This window comes from Taeniopygia guttata, chromosome 1, assembly GCF_048771995.1.
Source record: "Taeniopygia guttata chromosome 1, bTaeGut7.mat, whole genome shotgun sequence".
Taxonomy (NCBI): domain Eukaryota; kingdom Metazoa; phylum Chordata; class Aves; order Passeriformes; family Estrildidae; genus Taeniopygia; species Taeniopygia guttata.
The window spans coordinates 11,764,232-11,788,367 of NC_133024.1; the positions used below are offsets into that span (position 1 = coordinate 11,764,232).

At 35.1% G+C, this 24,136-nt stretch overlaps 1 protein-coding gene across 7 annotated transcripts in view; it reads right to left on the minus strand.

The window, feature by feature from the left end:
* GBE1 (1,4-alpha-glucan branching enzyme 1) overlaps positions 1-24,136 on the minus strand; it is a 143,727-nt gene that overhangs the window by 77,232 nt on the left and 42,359 nt on the right. For all 7 annotated transcript variants that reach the window (XR_012053545.1, XM_072923430.1, XM_072923438.1 and 4 more), the window contains exons 3-5: positions 19,564-19,676; positions 4,189-4,314; positions 2,390-2,525 (exon numbers count right to left, since the gene is read on the minus strand). Coding sequence is in view for 6 of the 7 variants with exons in the window: in XM_072923430.1 (XP_072779531.1) it covers positions 2,390-2,525; positions 4,189-4,314; positions 19,564-19,676 (375 nt within the window). In the remaining variant the exon portion in view is untranslated. The remainder of the gene's footprint in view (positions 1-2,389; positions 2,526-4,188; positions 4,315-19,563; positions 19,677-24,136) is intronic.

Sequence of the window (24,136 nt, forward strand, 5' to 3'; positions counted from 1 at the left end):
ATTTGTCAAGGTATCTACACATGCTGAATCTCCCAGATGCAGACAGAAATAAGTGTAATCCTTATTTAACTTCAGAATATTAGTTATGCCAACCTCCATGTCCTGAACTGCTTCAACTTTTGACAGTTGCAGTTAGGGTTAGCCACTGGCTACACATACTATACAGAATAGTTTGGGTTGGAAGGGAACTTAAAACATCCTCTAGTTCCCACTCCTCTGCCATGGGCAGGAACACCTACTGGACCAGACTCCTCAACACCCCTTCCAGGGATGGGGTATCCACAGCTTCTCTGAGTAACCTATTCCAGTGTCTCACTAACCTCACAGTAATGAATTTCTTCCTAATGTCCAATCTAAATACACCCTGCTTCAATTTGAGGCCACCCCATCCCTGGTGTCCACTTGGACATCAAGCCATTGACTGAAACTCTGATTGTGACCATCCTGCTAATTCCTTACCACCAAGTGGCCCATCTGTCAGACCCACATCTCCCCAGCTTAGACACAATACTGTAACTTCATGACATATTGAACCTTTTTTTTATCCTGGCAAAATAACTTTTTTCCAACTTTAATAGTTATTTCTTCCCTCCTTAAGAGTATTCCAAAAAGAAAAAACACAACTGTAATATGCTTTTATTCCAAGTTCACCCAAGAACCAAAGCAGTCCAGGAGGGCTGGGGGACACCCTGTGTTGTATCCCCTAAGATAGTTCAGTATATTCTTAAGGAAGGAAACTCTAAAGAATAAGGTTTTCTCTACAGGCTATTAAGATTAATAACACCACCACTTCTCCACTTGAAGAAAATAGCCACTTTATTCCTTAGTTTCAACAAGATGCTATAGGATTCTTTATTATTCCTTGTTATTTTATAGCTGTGACATTTAAAACCAGAAGACAGTTGGTGTGAGCCCAGCAATTTCTCAGATTCATTGCTGGTTTATAATTCAGGTTCATTGTACTTATTTTTATTTATATCATTTTTATAAATAAACAGCAACATTGCATCAAATTAATCTCATTCAATTTGCTTGTTATTTATTTTGCTATTTGTCATGCACATATTCCTACAAACTACTAATATATTAGAGTTCTCATATAGAGATGTCTTTAAGCTTGTCCTAAAAAGTATGACATTCCAAAACTGAATCTAATAGACCTTAAAAATATATTTTAAAAATACTTAATTCCCACAATGTTTACTTAATATAAGCAAGAAGGAACAGTAGTTATAATTTTTGTATATCCTGAATTTGATACTGCTTTTATTATTTGGTGTATCAGCCTTTTCATGACATTTCTCCGCAAAGAAAAAATTGTAGGCAAAGCAGAATGCTTTCCTAACTCTGTAAATCCTATTAACTTCCTGAGACAAGTGAAATTCCTTGGCAGTAAGGAGTCACAGATATATAGTGTAAAATCCAAAACCGCTTTTTATTAAGGCCTTCCCCAAGTGCAAACTCCTTTATCTCACCTGCAAGCTCAACTTTAGAGAAAGGTGAAAGCCACAGAACATTGACTTAACATGTAAAGCTACAAGAAAATAGCTTTTTCAGGCACTCTGATAATAAAATTTAAAAAATCAAACACAAACACAGCCACCATCCACAGAGGTTTCAACTACAGATGTCATGATTATTTTACATCAGTGTAAAATACATATTTCATCATAAGGCAGTAAAAGACAGTAACTTCTAACATTGTCCATTGCAGAAACAGTGCAGAAAGACACCATGGGAAAAATAATTAAAGTGAAATTGAGGTGAACAGTTTTGCTGTGGTTCCTGACATAATGTTACCAGCTCTTTCACACATGCTCTCCAACATACTAGAAGTTCTTTTCCTGAAGAAGGTCTTTCATATTTAAAGTTTCCTTGTTCTGATACTTCTGAGCAAATGTTCAGGGATAAAAGAAGTCTAGCAGGCTTATTCTGGCAAAACAAAGAATATTCAGGTATTTCTTTTGTCCTAAGTAAAGCTTAGTTCTAAGGAACTAAGAACTACTTAATTCATTCTACCAGTAAGCTTTACTTACTGGTAGAATGAACTAAGAATTAAGTATTTTCTGAAGACTGTCACAAAAACAGGTCCTTTTTCAAGCTGAAAGCATACCATGCCAAAAGCAAATTACCTTGCAATACTTATCCGGGCTTTAATAATCATATTTTACTTAAAAATCTGGAATGGATTTTAATTCACATATCCTATTTCAGTCTTTGTTCTCCATAGATTTCACTTGTTTATAACTTTTGCTCACCTAAAAATCTATTTTTATAATATGTGTAATTAGGAAATTCAAAAAAAAACTCTAGATACTTGACAGTTGTCTTTTCTAATGAGCACAGGAACATAAAATTTATCTCTGCAAGCATTTCTGGTATTACTTACCAAGATCCTTTATTCTAGGTAGTACATTGTATGTGAAGTTTTTATAAGAAGCTACTTTGCCTTCTGGGGAAGCAATTCCAACATGAGATTCATAGATTCTTAGGCTTTTTAATCTCTTGGGAGAGGGATTCTTATGCTATAAGAAAAAAAACCCAGAATTGTCATTAGGAACAGCTTAAGAGTGTCATCATAATCACATGATTTGCACAAGGTGAAAAACAATTTAAGGTTTATTTTGTTTTTTGTCTAAGAGAATTCCAAACATTTCAGAAGCAATTGACCATTTTAAACTGTTAAAGCAAATGTCTGTTTAAAATTAATGTCCTTTATGAACAAGAAACTGGATATTCATGATTAAACACTTTTCTTGTACTCTTTTTAAATTACACTTCGGTGTTCAGACTGATAGTAGCCACTCCTCTTGATGTCCTTCTGAGTCACTATGAAGCTTGTTTGAAAATAGATGGAGAAAATAATAAGATACGTATTTATTTTTAGCGTACCTGCTTTTTGCAGGTACATGAAATTGCTGCCTTCTCTTAAATGAAATTTTAAAATTCTTTATTCCTAAAAAATACAGTTTCACAGCATAGAATCACCTATATTGTATATTATTTAGGATTAAAATATAATTTTAAAAATCCCAAGTCTGGAGATCAGTACACAGCATTTCTAGACGGGTGAAAACATTGGAAGAACACAGAGGCCATTGAAACTATTTGTTAGTTTATTATTCAGGTGAAATTTTGAAAAGCTAGAACAAAACTAGTTGAATACACACATGTGAACAGAAATTAAAGGAACAATGTGAAGAACAAATCTTCTGGTTGAGGCTTGTTCACTGTAATTTCTTTCCATTGGACACCTCTACTATTCATAAAAGGATTATTTTTTCCAGTAAGGCCTTGTCTGCACCCAAAAGTTCAAGCCTCTTTTTCACCCCATTCCTTTTTTTGATGACATTGAGATGTCACACAGCATCATACACAGAGTAGGCCACTAAACTGACAGACTACACACTTTAACAAGAGTTAATGTACATTATGTTATCTATTTTTAAAGAAGATATTTTCCATGCCAGTAACCTTTTCTCTCTCAAGCAGTAGCTTCATAATTTGAGGTGGATGCAAAAATTTAAATCAAAATAGAGGTTACAGCATCTCTAATATAAACCACTGCATACTATTTTTCAGGGAAAACATTAAAAAGTTTACTGTGAAACAACATCACTCTGACAGTCTGAAGTTTTCACATGTTTTCCTAAGGGATTTTTCATGTATCATACAAAGAGTTCTCTCCATACAGCAGTGCATGAGAAGAAAAAGGGCTTTATACTCAATAACAGGATTTTCTTGATACAAAGAAACCAGGACTTGACCGGAGTGTGGGCTCATTATTTTTGAAGTTTTTTCTGACTTCATGGAATACTAACTAGTGTTCAGTACTGAACATTGTATTTGCAGGTAATCAATCCTTAAATCCAGTACTGATAATTCCCTGCTTTCCTCCCTTCCAGGAACAGCCATCTTGTCCCAGAATATCTGTCAATTTTGCCTAACAGGTGGCAAACCGGGTTTAAAATACCACATTAATAACTATTTTTTATATATTCTACAGGAGGCTGAAAAAGCAGCTCAAAAACATCCATCATTAAAGTCATTTATTTCTGTCAAAGCCATGAATAAAAGCCCTTCATCTCTCAGCTGTTTTAACTAGTTTGCAATCTCCTTTTATTTTCTTCCAAACAGGAATACAAAGACAACATGATACACCTTTTGAAAATGATATTGAAGCCTTACTATATATGACTGTGGTGGATTCCAGTGAACCCAATCATAATTCACTTTGTCTTCATCACGGACCACATATCTTGCCCAGGGAGAAATACGATAGAGGAGGGCGCCGTTCTGAGCACGAATCACCACCTATAAAATAACACAACATATGCAGGCAGTCACTTATAACTCATAGAATGCCTTCTATGCAAGCCACTGCACAGAATGAAATAGTAGACTACAGGGAAATTTAATTTAAAGAACACACAAACACACAATGCAAGTCAAGAGAAGGAAGAATGACCCTGCTGGCAGGGATGATTTGCAAAGGGACAGTAAACCAGACATGTCAGGCAGGAGTGATGTTCAACAGCAAGAGCTGAAAGGTGAGAATATGCATAAGCTTTATATAAGAAATGGGAGAAGAAGCATTCCCAAATGGATTTCTGTTAGGTTCCCTAATTACCCCTGTCATTGCTATTTCCTTTCCATGTTCTTATAAATTTAAATAGACATGCAGGATAATGCCATTAGAATGAGAACTGTGATTTGTTTAACTTGGCAAACAAAACAATCTAGTAAGGCAATTTTCATATCATTATTCCATCTTCTTTCCCATGCTCTGTGAGTCTTTAACAATGTCACATAGCCTGGAACGACAGATAACTTAAGAAGCACAGGACAGTTTTTGGGTTAAGGCAAAGAAAAATTTGCACCTCTCTCACATCCTCCCATCCCATCCCACCTCCCCTCTACTCAGCACAGAAGGAACAGCACTGCTCTGGTTTTGCTTGGTATCTTGGCTGCCACTAAAACAGTAACACAGATGGTCTGCAAATTTAAAACCTAGAAATGTACAAGCAAGTGAAGGCACAGAATTCTTAATTCCACTTTTTTTAAGAAAGTGATGACTGAGACTTTTTAGTTTGATTGTTGGTTTCACGGGGCTTTTTTTTTTTTTGGTAAGAAAAATTATGAAATTATAAGAAGCCTCAAATGAAAAGGGAAAGGGGTTGAGGTTTTTTTCGCTTTTTTTTTTTTTTTTGGTTAAAAAAGTGACTTGTCTTTGCTCTCAATTCCTAACAGGTAGTCTGGAAAATGAAATTATCAAAAAATTGCCTTTTCACCCTTGGCAAGTGCTTTTCAATGTTTTGATAGATTATCTGTATCCTTAACCGAATCATGGAAGGAGGCAGGATCACAAAATCATGTTTAGTTGAAAGGGACCTTTTAAAGGTCATCTAGGCCAACAAAGAGGAAAATATGTATATGCAGATGATTAATGGAAGTTGACAGAATAAGGGAAGTATGATTGCTGTGCCTTGGTACACATTATTATAACTCCAACAATTCAAAATAGGCTTTATAAAATGGAGTAATTCATACCCAAAACCCCACCAGAAAAAAATGCTGAGAAAGATACTACAAACACTGTAAAGCTGCATGGAAAATTTCTTCTGTTAGCTGTGCTAGCAAAGCTGACCCAAAGAGTATTTCTGCAAATTCTATCAACATGTGAAGATCCTCCTTGCTGATAGCATTGACAATTTGCAAATTATTCTTAAAATAATAAAAGTTATCTCCTCTCTCTAATATCACACTTCTGATGGTGCTGTTGCTTCTTTTATTATTTTGTTCTAATTTACCCATCACAGGAATAAGATGATTACTGCATATAATAACCTACTCATCTTTTTTCTAATATTTTAGCATAATTCATACTAGTCAGGCTTAAGAAGGGTGGGCACATTTAAGAAATGTGAAGTAATTAATCTACATTCAGAAAATTAATTAGCTGTAGTACTGGTTTAATCCAAAAATTATACTGGAGGGGGGAAAATAAATTTCTTTATTATGATATATTAATCCAGTCACGTACTGTCTTTAATTATAGCCATTAAGCAATGAAAAGTTAAGAAAAAAAATAAAGAGATATAAGAACACCATTTAAACGACCAACCATCAGTTATTTAACTTTTTCAGCTTATACTTCTACAGTTATACTGCACAACCAATCTCTATATCGCATCCTTCTGACAAAAATAAGAATTTCTGTTTTTCTGTAGTCACTTAAATTGACCTTATTTTCCCTCCTTTGTGAGACACCAGTGCATTTGTTTTACCATTTATTCAGAAATCATTTTGTTCAAGTGCTAGTTTTGCATTTATTCAAAACACCTACAAAGCCAAACCTAAGGGTTAAACTTTTCAGGAATTTAAATTTACAAGAAGTCGTAGAAGTTTCTAGCAACTTTCACAGACAGAATTTTAATAGATAATACTTCTTAGAAATCCATACATATATTTGTCATATATCATTATAGTCATAATGTAGAGTCATAAACGAGTGATGGAAATCTACAATTTTAAGGGTTGGGTTTACACTTGAACAGTCTTAAAACTTTAGAGTCTGCTCTATTTTAAGGCTCACAATCTAAATTTTTGGGTTCATTCATTTTTAAACTTTGCTTTCAGTTCTATTATGCAAACATATAAGACTCTTTCCATATTCAAAAGAAAAAGTTCTCATAATCACAAGGTTGGAAGAGACCTTTAAGATCATAGAGTCCAACCCAAGAAACCTTTATCCAACAACAGAAGTAGTGAAATTTAACCATGCAAATATTAGAAAAATCTCAAAAAAGTGGGGAAGCACTTATTTTAAACAAGTAATCATAACATTTATTTCTTGCTTTCTTTACAGTATAGGTGGTTTTAAGAAAAAATTGTCACATATATCCAGCCATGGCTATAGATTAATCTCACACCTACAGTAGAAATCTCAGGTTTGCTCAGGTTGCTGTAATTTTTTGAGTATCATGGGCTGTGCACAGAGAAAGAAGAGTCAAGCAAAACAATCATTACACCACCAGAGCTGGTAAAGTTGAATCCTTTCCTTCTCTGGTTTGCTGAAATATAATCAACACAGTGTCCTTACAGATCTAACAAGTGATCCCTGGCAACTTCTCTTCTTTGTAGCTATGCTTGTTTAATACTTTTCTTAATTTTATGTGAATACCATTTACAGAGTCTCTCCTAGGCTTAATTATCAAGCTCTATACTCAATCATCTTATTCCTCTCTCCTCATATTGTGTAAATTTTATTAATAAAGTTAGAAATAAGAATTCCAAATTATGTTTTCTGAAGTTACCCGAGACAGAACTCTCACATTACCATGCTTAGCTGAAGCATGAGCATGGAAACTGGAAAAAAACTGAATGGCACCACAAAACAAATAGCAGTTCAGCCCAAGACTGACAAAAATAACTCTAAAGCAAACAGTCTGACAGCTTTAATTCCCATATTTGCTTTGCTATTTCTTGAAACAATGACATATAAGTAAAAGAATAAAATAATAATAAAAGGAGTAAAATTATGAAGCACACATAAAACAAAGACGGGTGAAAACTCTTGCTCCACTCATCCCAAATTATGACTTGTGGTCCCTTCTCTGGAGTGTTCAGATATAAAAATTAGCTGCTGTGTATATTCTAAATGTGTTGTTACAGATTTTACATGCATATAGATTACTGAACATAGTCATTACACAGCACTTTGGATAGAGTACCTATAAATCAGTTTAACAGATACTGTACTTTTCCTCCAAATTAGTTTGAAATTAGTAAAAACAAATTCATAAAAGTTGCAGCCTAACCAACTACTACTTAGTTCATCAGGACTTTATAGCTGACTTTACATTTTCTAATTAACTCAAAAAATTGTTCTCTAAATAACATATATAAAACCATGATGTTCATTAAATTTCGCTTTTTCAAACTGCCCTTGGGATTTACCTAATACATTTTCACAAGGCATGTTCCTGATCATTCTTCAATGTATATGAGGAGGCATATCCCACCATTTGATATAAAAACTGCAGCCTCCACTAAATAAAGCTTTTAAAATGCATACTGCTATAGCATGAAACACACGCCAAGTGAACCAAGAAAACTGACAAAAGCTTAGCCCCTCCTCACAAGCAACCTGTTTTATAGTTATTTACACTTAAGTGAAAGAAAATCTTATGTAAAAGTTGCCCCTGTATTTTTGATTCTATTATTACAGAAAACACTCCAAGAAAAGGACAAGTGCAGGGTAAAAAAGGAAATCCAAATTTCTGACACAAATTATACATCCTCCCCAGTTAGTCAAAAATCAGCAAGAAACTGTTTAAGAAGAAAGAAACCGGTATCTCAAGAGTTACATTTACACGGCCCAAATTTAGACAGAATGAAACAAATACAAAATAACAGATGTAAAGAACTTGCCACCATCTATATTAACCACCTCTTTCTGTGAAACATGAGATAAAGTAATATATTATCAAATTGTATAGTACAAGGACAACATCAAGATTTTTTTTTATTTGTATCTGTGTGCTGAGAGGTAAGTATCTTAAAACAGCAAACCTGTTTAGAACTCTGTTAAAAAGAGGTATTCTTCCCCTGTTTCCAGAGTCTCTACGATGGCTTTCCCATTGGAAACTTCTAACACAAGAATGTAGAAAATTCAAAGTAAGCCATGCTGAATTTGCCTACATCAACTTTAAAAATAGCTCACCTAAATAGTTCAGGGTTTTTCCCCACCTCCCCTAGCAGTAAGCATTCAAAATCCTTGATGCGACCTTTGAATGTCACATGATTCTGGCTTCCAAGTGAGATATAAATACATGTAAATAAATGGTCTCACAGAAATAAGTGTCAGGAAGACAGAATGAAAATGTCCTTCAAAACCTGACATTAAAAAGTCAATTTTCTCTAAAAATGGACATGACACAGACACACAATTTATATAAGTACAACTGCAAAACAACAGAAGTTAAGACCTCAACCTATGCTGTACATCTTTTGTATGCAAAGGTTAAAAATTTATGTTTGGCATTCATTTTCCATTATAGGAATGTTGGGTGTATTTTCAAAGTTTTTGTGCCAAGCATATAGCATCTTAAAGTTTAGCATCCCAAAACACTGTAATAAGTGCTGTGGATTTCACAGATGAGTACACCCAACACAGAAAAAAACCACAACCTTAATACTGAGTTTTACGGCATCAGTGCTAGCAAGTGATTAATTTTGAAAAACTTTCAGACCTAAATAAAAACATATGTATGGCTGTAGTCAGAGAAAACATAACCAACAAAGGCTGGCTTTGAAGGTATGTAAAAACTGGTGTGCAGAAGTTCATTCCAATTTTCCAAATGCTGGACTGCTGGAAGACAAAGCAGGACCTAAACCTTCACAATAACATTAGTACCAAAGTGACAGCGCATTCCACGTCTGTCCACTAGAGGATAGGAAATTCATGGAATGGAGAGCAGGTTGTAGGATAAAACTAAATATAGGGGTTATGAGTCTGTTTGATGATGTTTGAAACTCTCAAAAGCAGTTTATTACAGTTAAGGGGAAACCATCACTCTGAGGTCAGTCCAGTATCATAAAGAAAATGCAATAACACATAGGAGCAATTCAGAGGCTGAAATAGGTCTCATTTAATGTAATGATGCTGCCAATGCAGGACAAGTGAGATTGAAAGGCCTTGATTTTTCAGGCATTTGAGACTCTTGGGTATCCCATTATTCTGCCTTTCCAAAATAACACAGGCCTTTTCTATCACCCACAGTACATCCAGCAATTCCTTCTGGATGTCTTGGGGCATCTAAAGGAAAACTCTGTGCTTACATTCAGGCAATTTTCAACCTACTGTGACTCAGGGAAATCTGCTGACTTTTTATGAACAGACACTACACATTTTTTTCTTAGACGATCTATAATGATAAAAGGCATGAAAGGTTCATAACAAATTTAAAAGCTTTGTCACAAATACAAATTCAGATAAAAAGTAAATCCATGTATAAAAATGGAGTTTAAGGTGGCTGTGCTATTGTTATGACAGACAAAACTCTGCAATAACAGGCCACAAACTATCACATTTAAAATTCATATGTATTTATGAATATCCCTTTTTTTTTGTGTTTGCCTACCTTCATCTTGTCTTCACATCAGCTCCATTTGGCTACCCCAGCTCCCAGTGTACACAAAGATGTACTCAGAACAGTGTGAGAGAATAATTCAAGAGAGTTGCAGAAGATCAGACAACTACTCTGCTCAGCAACCAGTCCTTTAGCTTTCATTTCCTGCATATAATCTATACCTGAGCATTTAATTTAATTATGATGTACTCCCATAAGGTGCCTGCCACTGTTTCCACTAATTAGGAGACAGGCTCAACATTAGAAATAAAAAGCCATGCAGTCATTCCTTATTTTTCAGATATTTATTTTGATTTAAAAGTATAATCTTCTGGACAAGTTCTTTAAAAATTTATATATAAAGAATTTAGATATATTTCTGCTGTTTGAGAAATTTGTTATATAGTGCTTTATCATTTATACACCAGCTGAGGAAATGAAAATAACAAAATGATAACTAAATAACAGATGAGTATATGCAAGCCAATAAATTGCTCTGAAACACCATATTATTATTTCATTACTTTAATAGCTTGAAAACACTTAAAATGATTCTTGGTGTATGCAGCTTTTAATACAATGATGAAATTAAATTTGTCATCAAACCAACAATAGCTAATAAAATGAGAGAGTGGACTAGCTTTAATATAAATATGGAAATGGCAGTGTCTTATTATATAAAGGCAATAAGCTATTATTCAGTATTTTACGATCTACAGTATTTCATTAGCTTCAGATCTATTCATTTCTGACACAAAATTATCCAAATATAAAAAAGGCACAGGAATACAGGTGGAAACATCATCTCAATAACATGCATCTGACTTAAAAGCAAGTTCAATGCAAAACATAAAACATGGGCAAGATAACCTCTTAAAGATTCCCTAGGAAGTTTATATTAGGTGTGGTGATAACATAACAAGGTTTTTCTACTTCATGAAATTTATTAGAAATTCAGCATCAAGGTATTTCCCTCCCTCAGTTGTTCTAAAAGTACATGAAAATGGAAAACAATTGCTTGAATACCAAGGCTTTTTTAGTATAATATGAACTGTAGAAAACAAGTTTACTTTTTTACTTTTGCTGTAGATAAATAGGGTAACCAAGAAATAGCACTACAAATTTACAAGAATACAAAAGAATCTGACTCAATGTACTTTGGACACATTGCTGCTGTAAGAAAACCTGGTCTTCGATTTCATTTCATAAATACTGGTCAGTTTAGAAAGACAGGTCCTGCATTCAAAACAATCAAATGCTATTACAATTCAACCCATCCAATCCTACTATTCTCTTTTTCCTTAAGCTGTACATCCTTTTCTTAGCATCCTCTAATTGCTCCAGAAACAGGATCATAGAGTTGTTTAAGTTGAAAAACACCAGGAGTCCCACAGCTGGCCCAGCACCATGCTCACCACTAAACCATGGCCCTGAGTGCCATAGCCATGTGTTTTCTTGAAAACTCCTGAGGATGGCAACTCTCTAACTTCCCTGTTCCAATGCATGATCACTCTTTCTTAATATTCAATATATACAACTGGATGAAATTTCCTTTGTCCTGTCACTTGTCACCTGGGAGAAGAGACCCACTCCCACCATGCTACAATCTATCAACTGAAAGTCCCTCTCCCTATGCACCCCTGCCTGTCCTGTTCATCCTCAAAAAGAATCCATCCTGACTTTAGCACCCAGGATAGAACACATGGTTATGATGATCTTTTGTCAGTGTGCAGTGTAAACTGAGGCCATTTACAACAGCAAAGAAAATCACATCACCCCCTCACGAACACAGAGAAAACGAGAGAACAACTCCTCTCTTTCTACAGGCCAGCAGTGGTTTATGAGAGAAGCACTGGAATCCAGAGGCAGTACTTTGCTATGTTTGGTTCTTAATGCACAGGACCAGAGCAGAGCACTTCCTGATAACACAGTGCAACCTGCTGCAGAGCCCAGAAGTGGAATCTGGTTTCTTGTCTGAAAGTTCACTTTAAAGCAGCTTTAGATAAAAATACAGACGCCTGATAGAAATCTGGGATCGAACAGCATGGTAAAGAGCATTATTCCGTAATTGTCTTTACCTGACAGATCTTTTAGAGGCCAGATAACTTTTTCTCTTTAATATCCTCAGATATAGAAGGCAAGAAATGAAGAAGCAAACACTGCTTCTGCTCTTCTTGCTACTGCACAGCCCTATAACAAAGCTCAGGAGAGGCAGCAAGGAAGTAAATGAATCAGAAGATCTTCAACACTTCAGCTTCCCCAACTCAGGAGTAACTTCCCAAATGAACCTTCACCCAAACTGGAGGGGTAAGAAGCATGGAAAATGGGAGATCTTTCTAGAACTCAACTTCTCCTGAAAAACTTTACCATACTCTATTCATACTGCTCCAAATAACCAAGAAATAGAGTCTATCTGTCAAGGCGCTTGTAGACTGAAGTTATTTCCTTACAGTGAATTGATCATAAACCTTGAAATGAAATTTTGGAAAGAATGGACAGCATGTTGCTTCTTCCAGGCTGTTCTCCTTCCTAAATTGCAAATTGGTTACACTGGAAAGAAAAAGTAATAGAACATGGGTCACCTTATTCCTTCCCCCAAGCTTTTATTTTCCTGATCAATTTATGATTACTATCAAAACTGAGTCAGATGATACAAACCAGTTGTCTAGTTTTCTCTTTTTATTCCTATTTTCTGAAAAAGAAACCTGCTAAAGAGACAAGCATTAATATCAAATATTGAAAAAAATATTCCTTAGTTATCAGACATAACAGTACTTTTTAGGTGGTTTACATGTTTAACAAAGTTCTGCAGACAAATCTGTGCCGCTCAAAAATCATCAGAGAGAGATTTATTTGCTCTGTAAATATATCACAACATCAGCTATTGCAATAATATCTAAACTTATGGATATTAAATATTTGTTCACAATTTCCCCTTTTTTCCCCTTCCCTGCTCCCTCAAGGAAAGAAAATAAATTAAGATTAAAATACAATCAAGATACAAAAGAGGCAAAAGCTTATATTCTAAGCCAAGTCATGAAGTCATGCCTTGATTTTCCAAAAGAGGGAGATGCAGTTCCATTTGTGATTTTAAGTATTTCTATTGCATTGCAGAACTTCTGAATATCTTTAACTAGTTTGCTAGATATGGTTAAAAAGGAAAGCTTTTGCTCCCTTTTCTGTTTTTGTGCTTCTCGCAGAAAACTAAGAGAAACTAGTAGTAACAAAAAATACTGTATTATCTATTTTAATAAAAAATTAATTCAAAAGATAGAGCCAGTAGCCTAGAATTGTAAAATATCTAAGCGGATAAAAAAATGCCATAGGAAAATCAACCTGTCAAAATCCAGGAAACCTTTGGAGAGATGTTAAAAATGAAAGCAACATCACACAGAAACGTTCCCAATTGATTTTAACAGTCAAGTATATAGAAAATACTTCACTTAATCATCCAAGTACATGGATTTATAGCTGTAACCCACACAGGGGCGGCATTATTCGGTATGAGGGACAGCCAGTTTATTTTCACAAAGGGAAAATATACATCTGTGCTGAGGGAAAGCATTAAAACTTTTCTTTCAGTCAGGAATCCTGATTTTGAAAATCTTTTTACAAAAAAAAAAAATTCATAAATCAAAGGAAAACTGGAATCTCTAAAATATACAGTTGAAAAAATATTTTCCCTCCCTATGACTTAATCAAAAACAAGTTACTATAAGAACAGTGATGAAACTTAAAGACTATAAAAATTTGTATGCATAATACAGAAGCATTGCTGTAGATATTCTGCTAGTCTCTCAGTTAAGAGGCTTGGGGTACAACAGCATGGTTTGAAAAGCAACAACAATAATAAAGCACATTACACATACAGTAAGTGTAACTTCTTACAGTTGTTTCAAGCCATGTCAAGTAGAAAAGAAGCTGATGAAGTATGTAATATGGGCACACAAGCATGAAGTATTACTTATCCTCAACTACAAAGCATTTGTATCAAGGACAACTGCTGCAGAATGCACCTTGCAATTGGGTGGCTGTGCCACACAGCAGAGAATGTCAGGAGCTTTCCCTAGAAAGTGATCCTCTAAACAAAAACAATTCCCATGGGAATCACAGCCATGCTTCTATATTCTTAATATGGACTCTCAAATCCTGTTTCAACACCTCTTCTTCTTTAAGATGTTTCCCTCTTTTCCTCAAGGTAAAAAAAAAAAATTACATTTTGTTTAAATGTACACCTAATAGTAATTGAAACAATTAGTCTTCTGTATGGATAAACTAAAAGTAAAATACCTTTAGAGTATTTTTAAATTCTCCTACCAGAGAATTGTGCAACCTTCAAGTCACAGGAGAACAAAGCCTGCCAAAATAACTGAAAATATTTTAAAGAACTGAACTCAGTCTGCAACAAAGGCTCCAAAGAACTACAGTCCACTGCACTACAACAGCTCATTGGTGCTACAGCCTCTCCTGTGAGTCTATGGGGAGTTGCACATTGTTTACTAAATCCAAACAGGCAGTGCCAAGAGACCATTTACCTCCCAATGAGATAACAACTCTTCCTGCTGGCAAACCTCATCTGTAACCCAAAGAAATCTACAATAACTTGCTGAAGGGTCATGGCTCACAATCACACAGTGAAACATGAAAGGTACTACCACAGAATTAATGTTCTACTTCCCATCAGCATGACTTACGCCCACAAATGCATATCGTACATGATTTAAGTCCTGCTTAGTAACTTCAAAATTCCAGGAGAACAAGTCTGTTTCTTCTTCCACAGAGGATATGTACCACGATGCTGAAGAACATTTGTTTCATTTGCTGTTCAAATTTGCAAACTTGGTGTATGTTGTGGTTTTTTTGGTTTTTGGTTTTGTTTTTTTTTTTTACATCCTACTGACTATATAAGACATGACATTCAAGTGATACAGAACTTGGCAGAGTGAGCAAGGATGTTCCCTCTTCCTGCAAGCAAAGGTAAAACCAGAATACAAGTGTTTCTACATGTACATGGAAGAAAATAGCAAACATTTCTTCAGGAAGGTCTCCACTGAAATCAAGTTTAGTACCTCTGCTCAGGGTACCCAAGACTCCCTTTGTAGAAGCCATCTGACTGCACTTAACCTATCTCATAATGTCAACAATCTCCCCAGGAAGGTGTTGGATTCTCCAATGCTGGACACAAGATCCAGCTAGAGAGGGTGCTTGGCCATCATGATCAGGCCATGCTTTTGTCAAGAATGACTGGACCAGAGGATCCTTGAGGTCCCTTCCAACCAGGTATTCTGTGTTTCAATTTACATCCTACAACCCTTATAAGTCCACCACATCTTTAACATTTCCGTCCCTAGAATCCTAGCCACCAGCTTGCCATTATTAATAGATTTACTGAGACTTTACATTCTCGTTATAAACACATTTTTGACTGCAGACTGCTTGAAGTGCATGAGACCTGAACTCCACACCAGTCTGGTACTGCTGCTGCACCTCCTGATCAGTAGGGTCAGTTGTAACGCCATCTATTTCATTGGTGACAGCAATTACACTTGATGAATTTTACTAGCGGTGGCTCCCTGACACAGATTAACCTACCTGCTCACCATATTTGATTCCTTTTCAAGGTGTATGAGTTTAACACAGAGCATGCAGATCTACTAGGAAGTAGATGTGCATGCTCTCTGGAATAGGAATAGGTAAAACTGTAAGGATTAAGTTTTAAAACTATTCTTCACAACTCGCTTTCCTCTACCCAGCACCTCATGAATACAAATGTACTTTAGATACTTTCAGTAATGATTAATAAACTGTTAATGTTCTGACTCAATGTAGTTATTTCCTTGGCACACTTCAGTATTAAAAAGGGTAACACATTTGGACTGGAAAACTATTAAAACCAATCACAGTGGACTTCTAAAGCATTTTGTACAAACTGATGAAAGAATTCTGTTGTTCATGCCTGCCTCGATCTTGTACTGGCCTTGGCACCTACAACTCCTGTTCAGCAATCACTGAAACCACTCAAACATGCAAGAGTATCAGTAGAAAAATATTGTGTTAACAAGTGCACAGGTTATCAAATCTAATCACCTCATTACAGTACAAGATACTCCCTCAAAAAACTATAACTGCCACCATTTAAATACATAGAATATATATACACATAGACAGAGACGTGTGAAAAAGAAAAGGATACAGACTTAACAAATAATAGAATGCAGAGTTTTTTAAAAAATTTCCACCGCTTTCTGAGGTGTTCTTTCCAGGAAAAATACATTAACTACATTTCATGAATATTCAAGTGATATTTAGTTGAATATATAGAGTTGTGCACCTACCCAGCACATTGTTAGCTAAAGTGTCAGATGAGTTTATTAGACTAAAAAATTACTGTTCTGGAAATAATTTCATAAATCACATATCTGTTGTCATTTTTAGAAAGCTGAACAATCACTTCTATTTTAATATATCTCCTCCAGCTCACAAAAGAAAATTTAGTGGTTCTGCTATACAGATTCTTTTCCTAGTTAATGTTACAGGGCAGCAGGTAGAAATATCATAATTACCAATATTTTTCAAGTACTGATCTTGCCAATTTCTCTTATTTAGCTGTGTGAAAATATTTCAGAATTTGACCATGAATTTGATAATTATTTTCAACTAGGTTAAAATTCTTAAAGGATTAAATTTTTTAATTGTTTTCTATTTTCTTTGTTGTTCTTTGGCATTACTGTAAATAATATTAAGCAAGTTCCCCAGTGCAGATACTAAAAATCTCAATTTTTACCAATACTATCCCTAAACTCCACTGACACTATTTCAAAATTAGGATCTTGCCAACTACTATGAAACCTTAATTTGCAGGTGCATTTACACAGTTGGAAAAATCATTTATAAATAAACAGCAAAAGGACAAAGTATAACACTGATTAAACTCCTCCATTAATATGACCACACACAATGAGACTTGCTATATAATTTTATCCATAATAATTTTCTAAAAGCTTGCTGTGTCCTGTAAAAAGTTAATTAAGAATCCAAAACTGAAGCAAAAAAATCAGTCATTTTCCACCACCAAAGGTAAGTACTTGTACCCCAATTGCTACCATTGTAGAATGGCAAACATGCTGATGTTTAAGGGAAACATCTTTCAAGCTACCTCATTAGAGATAATGAGAGGTAAAAAGGCTTCTTTTATTAAAGGATAACGTTTGGCTCTGGGTTTAAATCTGTGCTCACTTGTGACATCTGCTAGAAGCTTTAAAGTCAGCACTACCCTACCATAATAGCAACAATATTTGTTCTCTTAACTCAGTCTAAGCTCCCAGTTGATCCACAAGAGAAAGAAAAAAATATACCCTTTTCTAGCAGGTAACCTTAGTTTGAAGATGGATGTCAAAATTCACAAGGGAGTCACTCAACTATCATAAGCATCCACCTCTTCACACTGAAAAGTGTCAGAAGATTTACAGCAGGTTTTTTAATTACTCATTTTCTGCAATGTTTATATTTACTTATGAGAAGACTGCCTGAAGAGCTACAGTAGACAGCCTGCTACTATTGAAAACAGGCAAACGTTTGACCTCTGCTCCTCATTTATTTTCCCACAAAAATATTTTGTGACCTGATCTAAATTAGTGTCACCAACTACACTCCATCCATTTCCCATTCTGGCTTAGATATTACTTATTTAAAAGAAATGACCTTGTTACCATTTCAGAACTTGGCATTTGCTGAGCTGAAGAGCAAAACAGAGTACACAGAAGCTAAAGAAAAGGGCCTTCTGGAGGAGACATTTCTTTCCCTAACTGATTAATCACCACAATAATGTCTGAGGTTGACTATTTTAACTTTAGTATTTAAGAATCATACCAGTAAAAGAAACTTCTAAAGCTGTGATTCCCTCAGGCTTGTTTAGTAAAGAAAAAATGGGAAATACTTTCATTACTACAAAGATGGCTGTTGCTTAGTCTAGTGCAGACACCAGTGCCTACGTATTTCAGCATTACCTCTGCAATCTGCATAGCAATTTCTATCTGCAAACAATCAATTTTCTCAGCTTCCACATGAACAAACAACAGCAAAACTGTGCTCTAACACACAAAATACATTCTATGAACAATTATAAATGTTTGAACTATGTAATTCAAGAAGAACTTACAGAAAAGCAGAAGCTTTCTGCACCCATTAGCAGAATGGGAGAGGATAAGATCAGCTGTAGCATGAGAATAAGGTACATGCCTACCATGTGAATACTGCAAAAGCTTTTGTGATAAACCATCTTTGAACTACCTTAATTGGAGACTTTTAGGTTTTTTCTGTTAGTCCCATCATCTGACTACATACAAGTACATCTAAGTTGCAGACAAGTATTTTCTTTCCTCCTCTGTAAAATTACAACAGCTTTCTCGTCCTTGAATGATTATTCCTAAACTTCAATTTATCCTTATTTATTACTGGGATTATTTTATAAGCCATAATAAAAAGCATAGAGATAAGCACACACACTGAGTAAGCATTTCCAGAGCATTTTAACACATAGCTTTGTTTTAACAGACTTCTTGTTCGCCTAAGCAGATTTTCAGCAGAAAAAAATAAGAATTTTTTTTCAGTATTTTAGTTCTGTTGATGGGACCTCTGAAAATGCAGTAGGTATTATACAAATGCTCCCAGGATCTCAATTTTTCTAGTCTATAGGTAATTTCAGTACATTTCTTTCCTTTATTATTTATTACTGTCCTCTGTTAGCACTCAGTATCTCTGAAACTCAAGTTCTGAGTGCAACAAAACACATCTCTGATTTAAATCAATATTTACCTAGAAATCATCAACTCTGCTATGAGTTAGTTGTCATTAGTGTATTTGCATTAAGCATACAACTGTGGCATTTGACAGCTCATAGAAATTTTTTATTAATTTCTGGAAGAAAGCATTTTAAGCTCATGGATGCTCATGAAATACAACCGTGTTCACTTTCACTTACTTAAGTTTTCCACTCAATACTCTAAGTTCCTAAAGGGTAAGCAGAAGTTTTACAAATCTGCATGCTCCATTAAAATCACCTGAAAAGTCACGGTTAAAAGTATTGCAAAAATTACCAACGTATTGAGATTTTAACAGGATCTTAACACCAGGTAGATGGATCAAATACAGAAAAATTTTACCTATACATGACTTAATTCTTCTTTTTCAGATTATCAAATTGTAAATTGTTTTCCTCTTATAACATGGTGCAATACTTTACAACTACATTTCAGCCACATATGCCTGTTCCCAAAATCTCTATGATGTTTAATGTTTCACTCCTCTAGGTCACTTCGCTCAACTGATTCTGCTTCTTAAACAATTAGGAGATTATAAAGTCACTTAGAACAAAACAAAATGGACAGTAAATTAGTAAGAAGGGCTACAAGAGTTAGTCTAGAACAAACACCTTTAGCTTTGACCCATGGGGCACAGGAGAATGGCCGTCTTCAGGTGGAATGAACAACTCCCACTTCCCATATTCCAACTTCTTATACGGATGAGAAGATGCATTCCAGCCATCTGCAATATAAGAAATAATACTAAGTATTCATCTTAAAATGCATCCAATTAAAATTCAAAGATGTAACTCAGAGCTCCAACTTTCTCAGAATAAACTTTAGTGAGAGTATACACAAATACTTTTATGCCTGATACTGACACACATTCAAAAGGGGTAAAATGAAATGCCACAATTTTAAGTCTTCAGGAAGATTCCTTTGTCATTAAAATAACTGAAGCAAGCTGAACTCCCATAATTCAATATTCTTTATCCTCTTTGGATTTACTGAGCACTGGAGATGTGCAAGGATGGTCATCATGACCTGTCCAACTGAATAGACACCTGTCAAGGGGGTCTGGAGCAGTTGTAAGCACATTCAAGGTTAGCTCCTCTGAATGAAGATATCACTTCTGAACTGACATACTACAGCAACTGAGTCATTTCTAGGCTAGAAGGAAGTAAAAAGAGAAGTTTGAAATTTCCTTTTTTCTTTTTGCCTTGAAATGTCTATTTCACATAGTTCAAGGCAACAGACTAAAGCTAAATAGGAACCAGTAAACACAGAAAACTGAATTACAAGATGTTAAAGCAACACATGTTAATCTTCCTTCATGCTCATCTATTTGTATGCCATAGCCTCTTGTAATTAAAGAAAAAAAAAGAAACAACAAAAAAACCCACAACAACAAACGAAAATTCATACACCATTGAAAGAAGAATAAGCAGCCTTCAGTTTAAGAACATTAAGTCACACTTGCAGGAAGCAACATTGCTACTAAATATGTCAGGTTAAAAGCATTGAAATAAAAAACTGGACAGTTAAACTGAAGCAGGAGCATCACTTTTATCATCATGGAAATCACAGCAGGGGAGGTAGAGAAATTAAGAAGTTCTATCCATCAGCATATGTATTTCCCTAAACATCAGTAATCACAAATACTATCTGCTGTGCAACAAAAGGATAATTTTCGCTAGCAATGTATGGATGTGCTGCATTTCAGAAAAAGACCAGACTGTTTTCAAAGTTCCTGGTTGCATTTGCACAATGGTTCAAACCCAAGAACTGCCAATCTTTAGTTAAAGAACACTGAAAGACATAAATTAAACAAGGCCATGCAATGTGGCAAAAATAACTATGCCAGACAAATATTCTGGTACCTACTCCTTTTACAGTAGAGAGTAAAACAGAAATGCAATTAATTCAGTATTCTATTTAGATTATAGTTTTATCATGTTTTAAGGTACTTTTATAGTGGAGCCAAATTACACATATTAGCAGAGGGAAAGTATTTATTGCTTAACAGCAGAAGAACTTGTATACTAGGAAGATTTAGATGGTTCCTCCCCCTTAGCTTTACACTGAAGTTTCAATCAACAAAAAGAAATAAACAAATATTACTAATATCTACTAGGACTAATATCAAACAAACAATACCTTGGCAATTAAGCAATACTCCTTAATAAAATGCCTATGCTGCAAACTATAGCGTTTATACAGTAAAATATAAATATAATTTTTATTTCAGGGCATGATAAAAAAGATGTAGAAAACAGCACTTTAAAAAAGTTGGGTTTTTTTTTTTAATTAAAAGCAGCTAGACTGTCTCAAATAAAAATTCTAGGCAAAAATGAGAAAACAGAAGAAAGATGAAAAATGCAATAAAGATATTAAGAAGCTGCAAGAAATTTGCTTTAAAAACTGCTTAGGATTTATGATAGTCAAGACCCATCTTGGGGGACTTAGTCTAAATACTTTCTATCTTCTCTTCCTCCCAGATATGCCACCATCTTCATGGCTTCTCATGAAACTCTTTCAAATAGAGCTACATCTCTTGATTCAACACAAACTGAACCACATATGCCAGGTGATGAATATTGAGCAAAATTTAAAAGTTAAAGCAAAAATTTCTAAGGCCCAGTTTTCATAAAACTCCCCCAGGAGAACCTGCATGGAGTTTATCATGTTCACCAAAACCACTGCATTCTTACAATATTAAATAAGTTTCTCATGACCACTACTAAAACCACATCTCTTCCGTCCTTCAGAGAGGGAATGGTTACATCTCTCTACCTACTTAAATATTTCTGCTCTCCACAGACAGATTTGATAATTCCACCAAAATTGCCTGAACTTTCCCGTTCACCTGCCAGCAATGCCAGATGCTCTTGTTAATCCCTCCTGTTCCCAGCCACAGCCCATGACTGCAAGCCTGTGGCTCATGATTTAAAAATAAATGCAAAGCAATACCCATCTGCCCCAGATGGTCCTACTTAAACCCACTGTTTACTAATTACCCCTGAAGAGGAGCTTACTCAGAAAGATTATAACAGAAAGCATTGCTTTGTATTAATGCCAGAGGCATAGCAAACATAGAACACCCTGAAAACTGAATATTCCTTTCAAAGAGAGAGTGCCTCATGCTTCTCTCAGTTTTACTGCTTGGTTTTTCTGATTTTTCAGCAAAACATAGCCCAAAATGCCTGAAGGAAGAAAAGACAAAAGCAAACTCAACTAACTAACAAGTGATTAGTAGACTATTATGAAGATGAAAAACAAAAAGTCAAAAGAAATACCTTAGTTTGAGAACAGAGACTTCAAAGATTCTGCCAACAACTACAAACAGGAAAAGGCTGAAGAGATTACCAGCAGAAGTTCAAATAATCAGCTTGAAGAGGTATTAGGGAAAAGGACACCATCACAGAATACCCACAAACCATAGGCAGAAGCTTCTGTACAAAAGTTCAAGCCTCAGCTATCACTTAATCCAACACAGAAGACATTTTAATAGCTTTATACTTTGTTTTGTCTCATCTCTGTGACTGGATCTTCCAATCCCAGCCAATTATTAAAACATTACATCCTACCTCAGCAACAGGAGGCACAAGGGAAGTTCTTGCTCAAAACTACACCCTTAGCATGCCAAAAAATAATGAACTGAGCTTAATGTAGAACAGAATTCAAAGCTATAAAGATTTGGGTTCTACCATTTGTGACAAAAACTCAGTTTAAATGCATATTTCCACCTAAATGACAATTTGAGTGACTTCTTGTCCAATCTCCTGAATTTGTTTTCATATTGACAAGGATATAGCCATACACCTCTGAGGCTCATGCCTGAACTTGGAGTTTCACACAAGAAATTAACACTTCTCACAGAGGAAAGGAGTTGTTCTTGCATATTAACCAATTAATGGACTTTGTCCAATATAAGAACTTAGCTGTTTTTTCCAAAAGTGAAAAACTTTATAAACTGAAGTTGAATTCTCAAGTGAAATCAAATCTCTTACAGCAATTGTATTTCCACACACCTTCTGATCAACTAAGGACACCTAAAGAGAATAGAGAGTTCAGCAAACATGCAGCATCCTTGAAGAAAGTCTATCAGACAAGTAGCACTTCAGACAACGGAAAGAGCATCAAAATCCCAGTAACCCAACAAGATACCTGTATTTCACTAGATTAGAATATGAAATCAGAACATAACTGGTGAAATTCTCCAAGGTCACTATTCTGTTCTACACAGTGGCCAGTGAGGTCTTCCTCTCCACATGTTAATAATCTTTAAAGCAGATTATATGAATGATCCTGCTCTTGAGCTGTTGGAAATTGGGCAAACAGCTCAAACACTGACATAAAAACAAGTGTCATTACTTCTTAGATAGGATGTTTCTCTGCATATTAATGCCACCTTATATTAGTCTACTGCTTTCAATCATCTGCAGACACAGAAATATATAACACTGACTTTATTCATCAAATGTAGGTATTTTTCTATAAGAAATCTTGAAAGAAAGCAGTAAGAAATTGAGCATGATATCATGACAGTACCTAGAATCCATTTCAGTAAAAATCTGGAATACAAAAACCCCAAAACATTCTGATACATAAAGTTTTTAGTCAGCTCTCAGAAACCCAAATTATGAAGTACAGTGCCTTAAGGTATTCTTTTTTCACACTGAAGGGATCCTGTCAAAGTTAAATAATAGACAAATATCCTCCCAGATCCAAATATCCTACCCTCCCTCCAACCAGAGCAGAAGCCTTCCTCACTAGTGCAAGGAACACGAAGCAGAAACCAAACCAAAGAGACATTCCAGCAACACTTTAGATTAATGTTAGCTGGGAAGGAGGGGAGGGAAGACAAATAAAAGAACAGAAATTACAAATATAACAATGTGTTATAGCAAATGCTGACTACCAAATTAATATATGCATACTTACTCTCAAGCGTTTTAAAACCAGTAGCTTTCTTTTTAAAATTAAGGAATTGTTTACAGATAACCCACCGAGCCTCTGCATCACCATGTGAGTGCTCCAATTCCCAAATAAGTTCTGCGGGTTGCTCTCAAAATTCACAGTTCAGTGACTTATTTTGAAATAGTCAATTTTAAAGCAGAAATAAATTGCCAGTAGTCACTGGCTTTCTCAGCAATAGAGCACACAAATGAAATATTCAGGGTTATTACTGAGAGCTTTTGA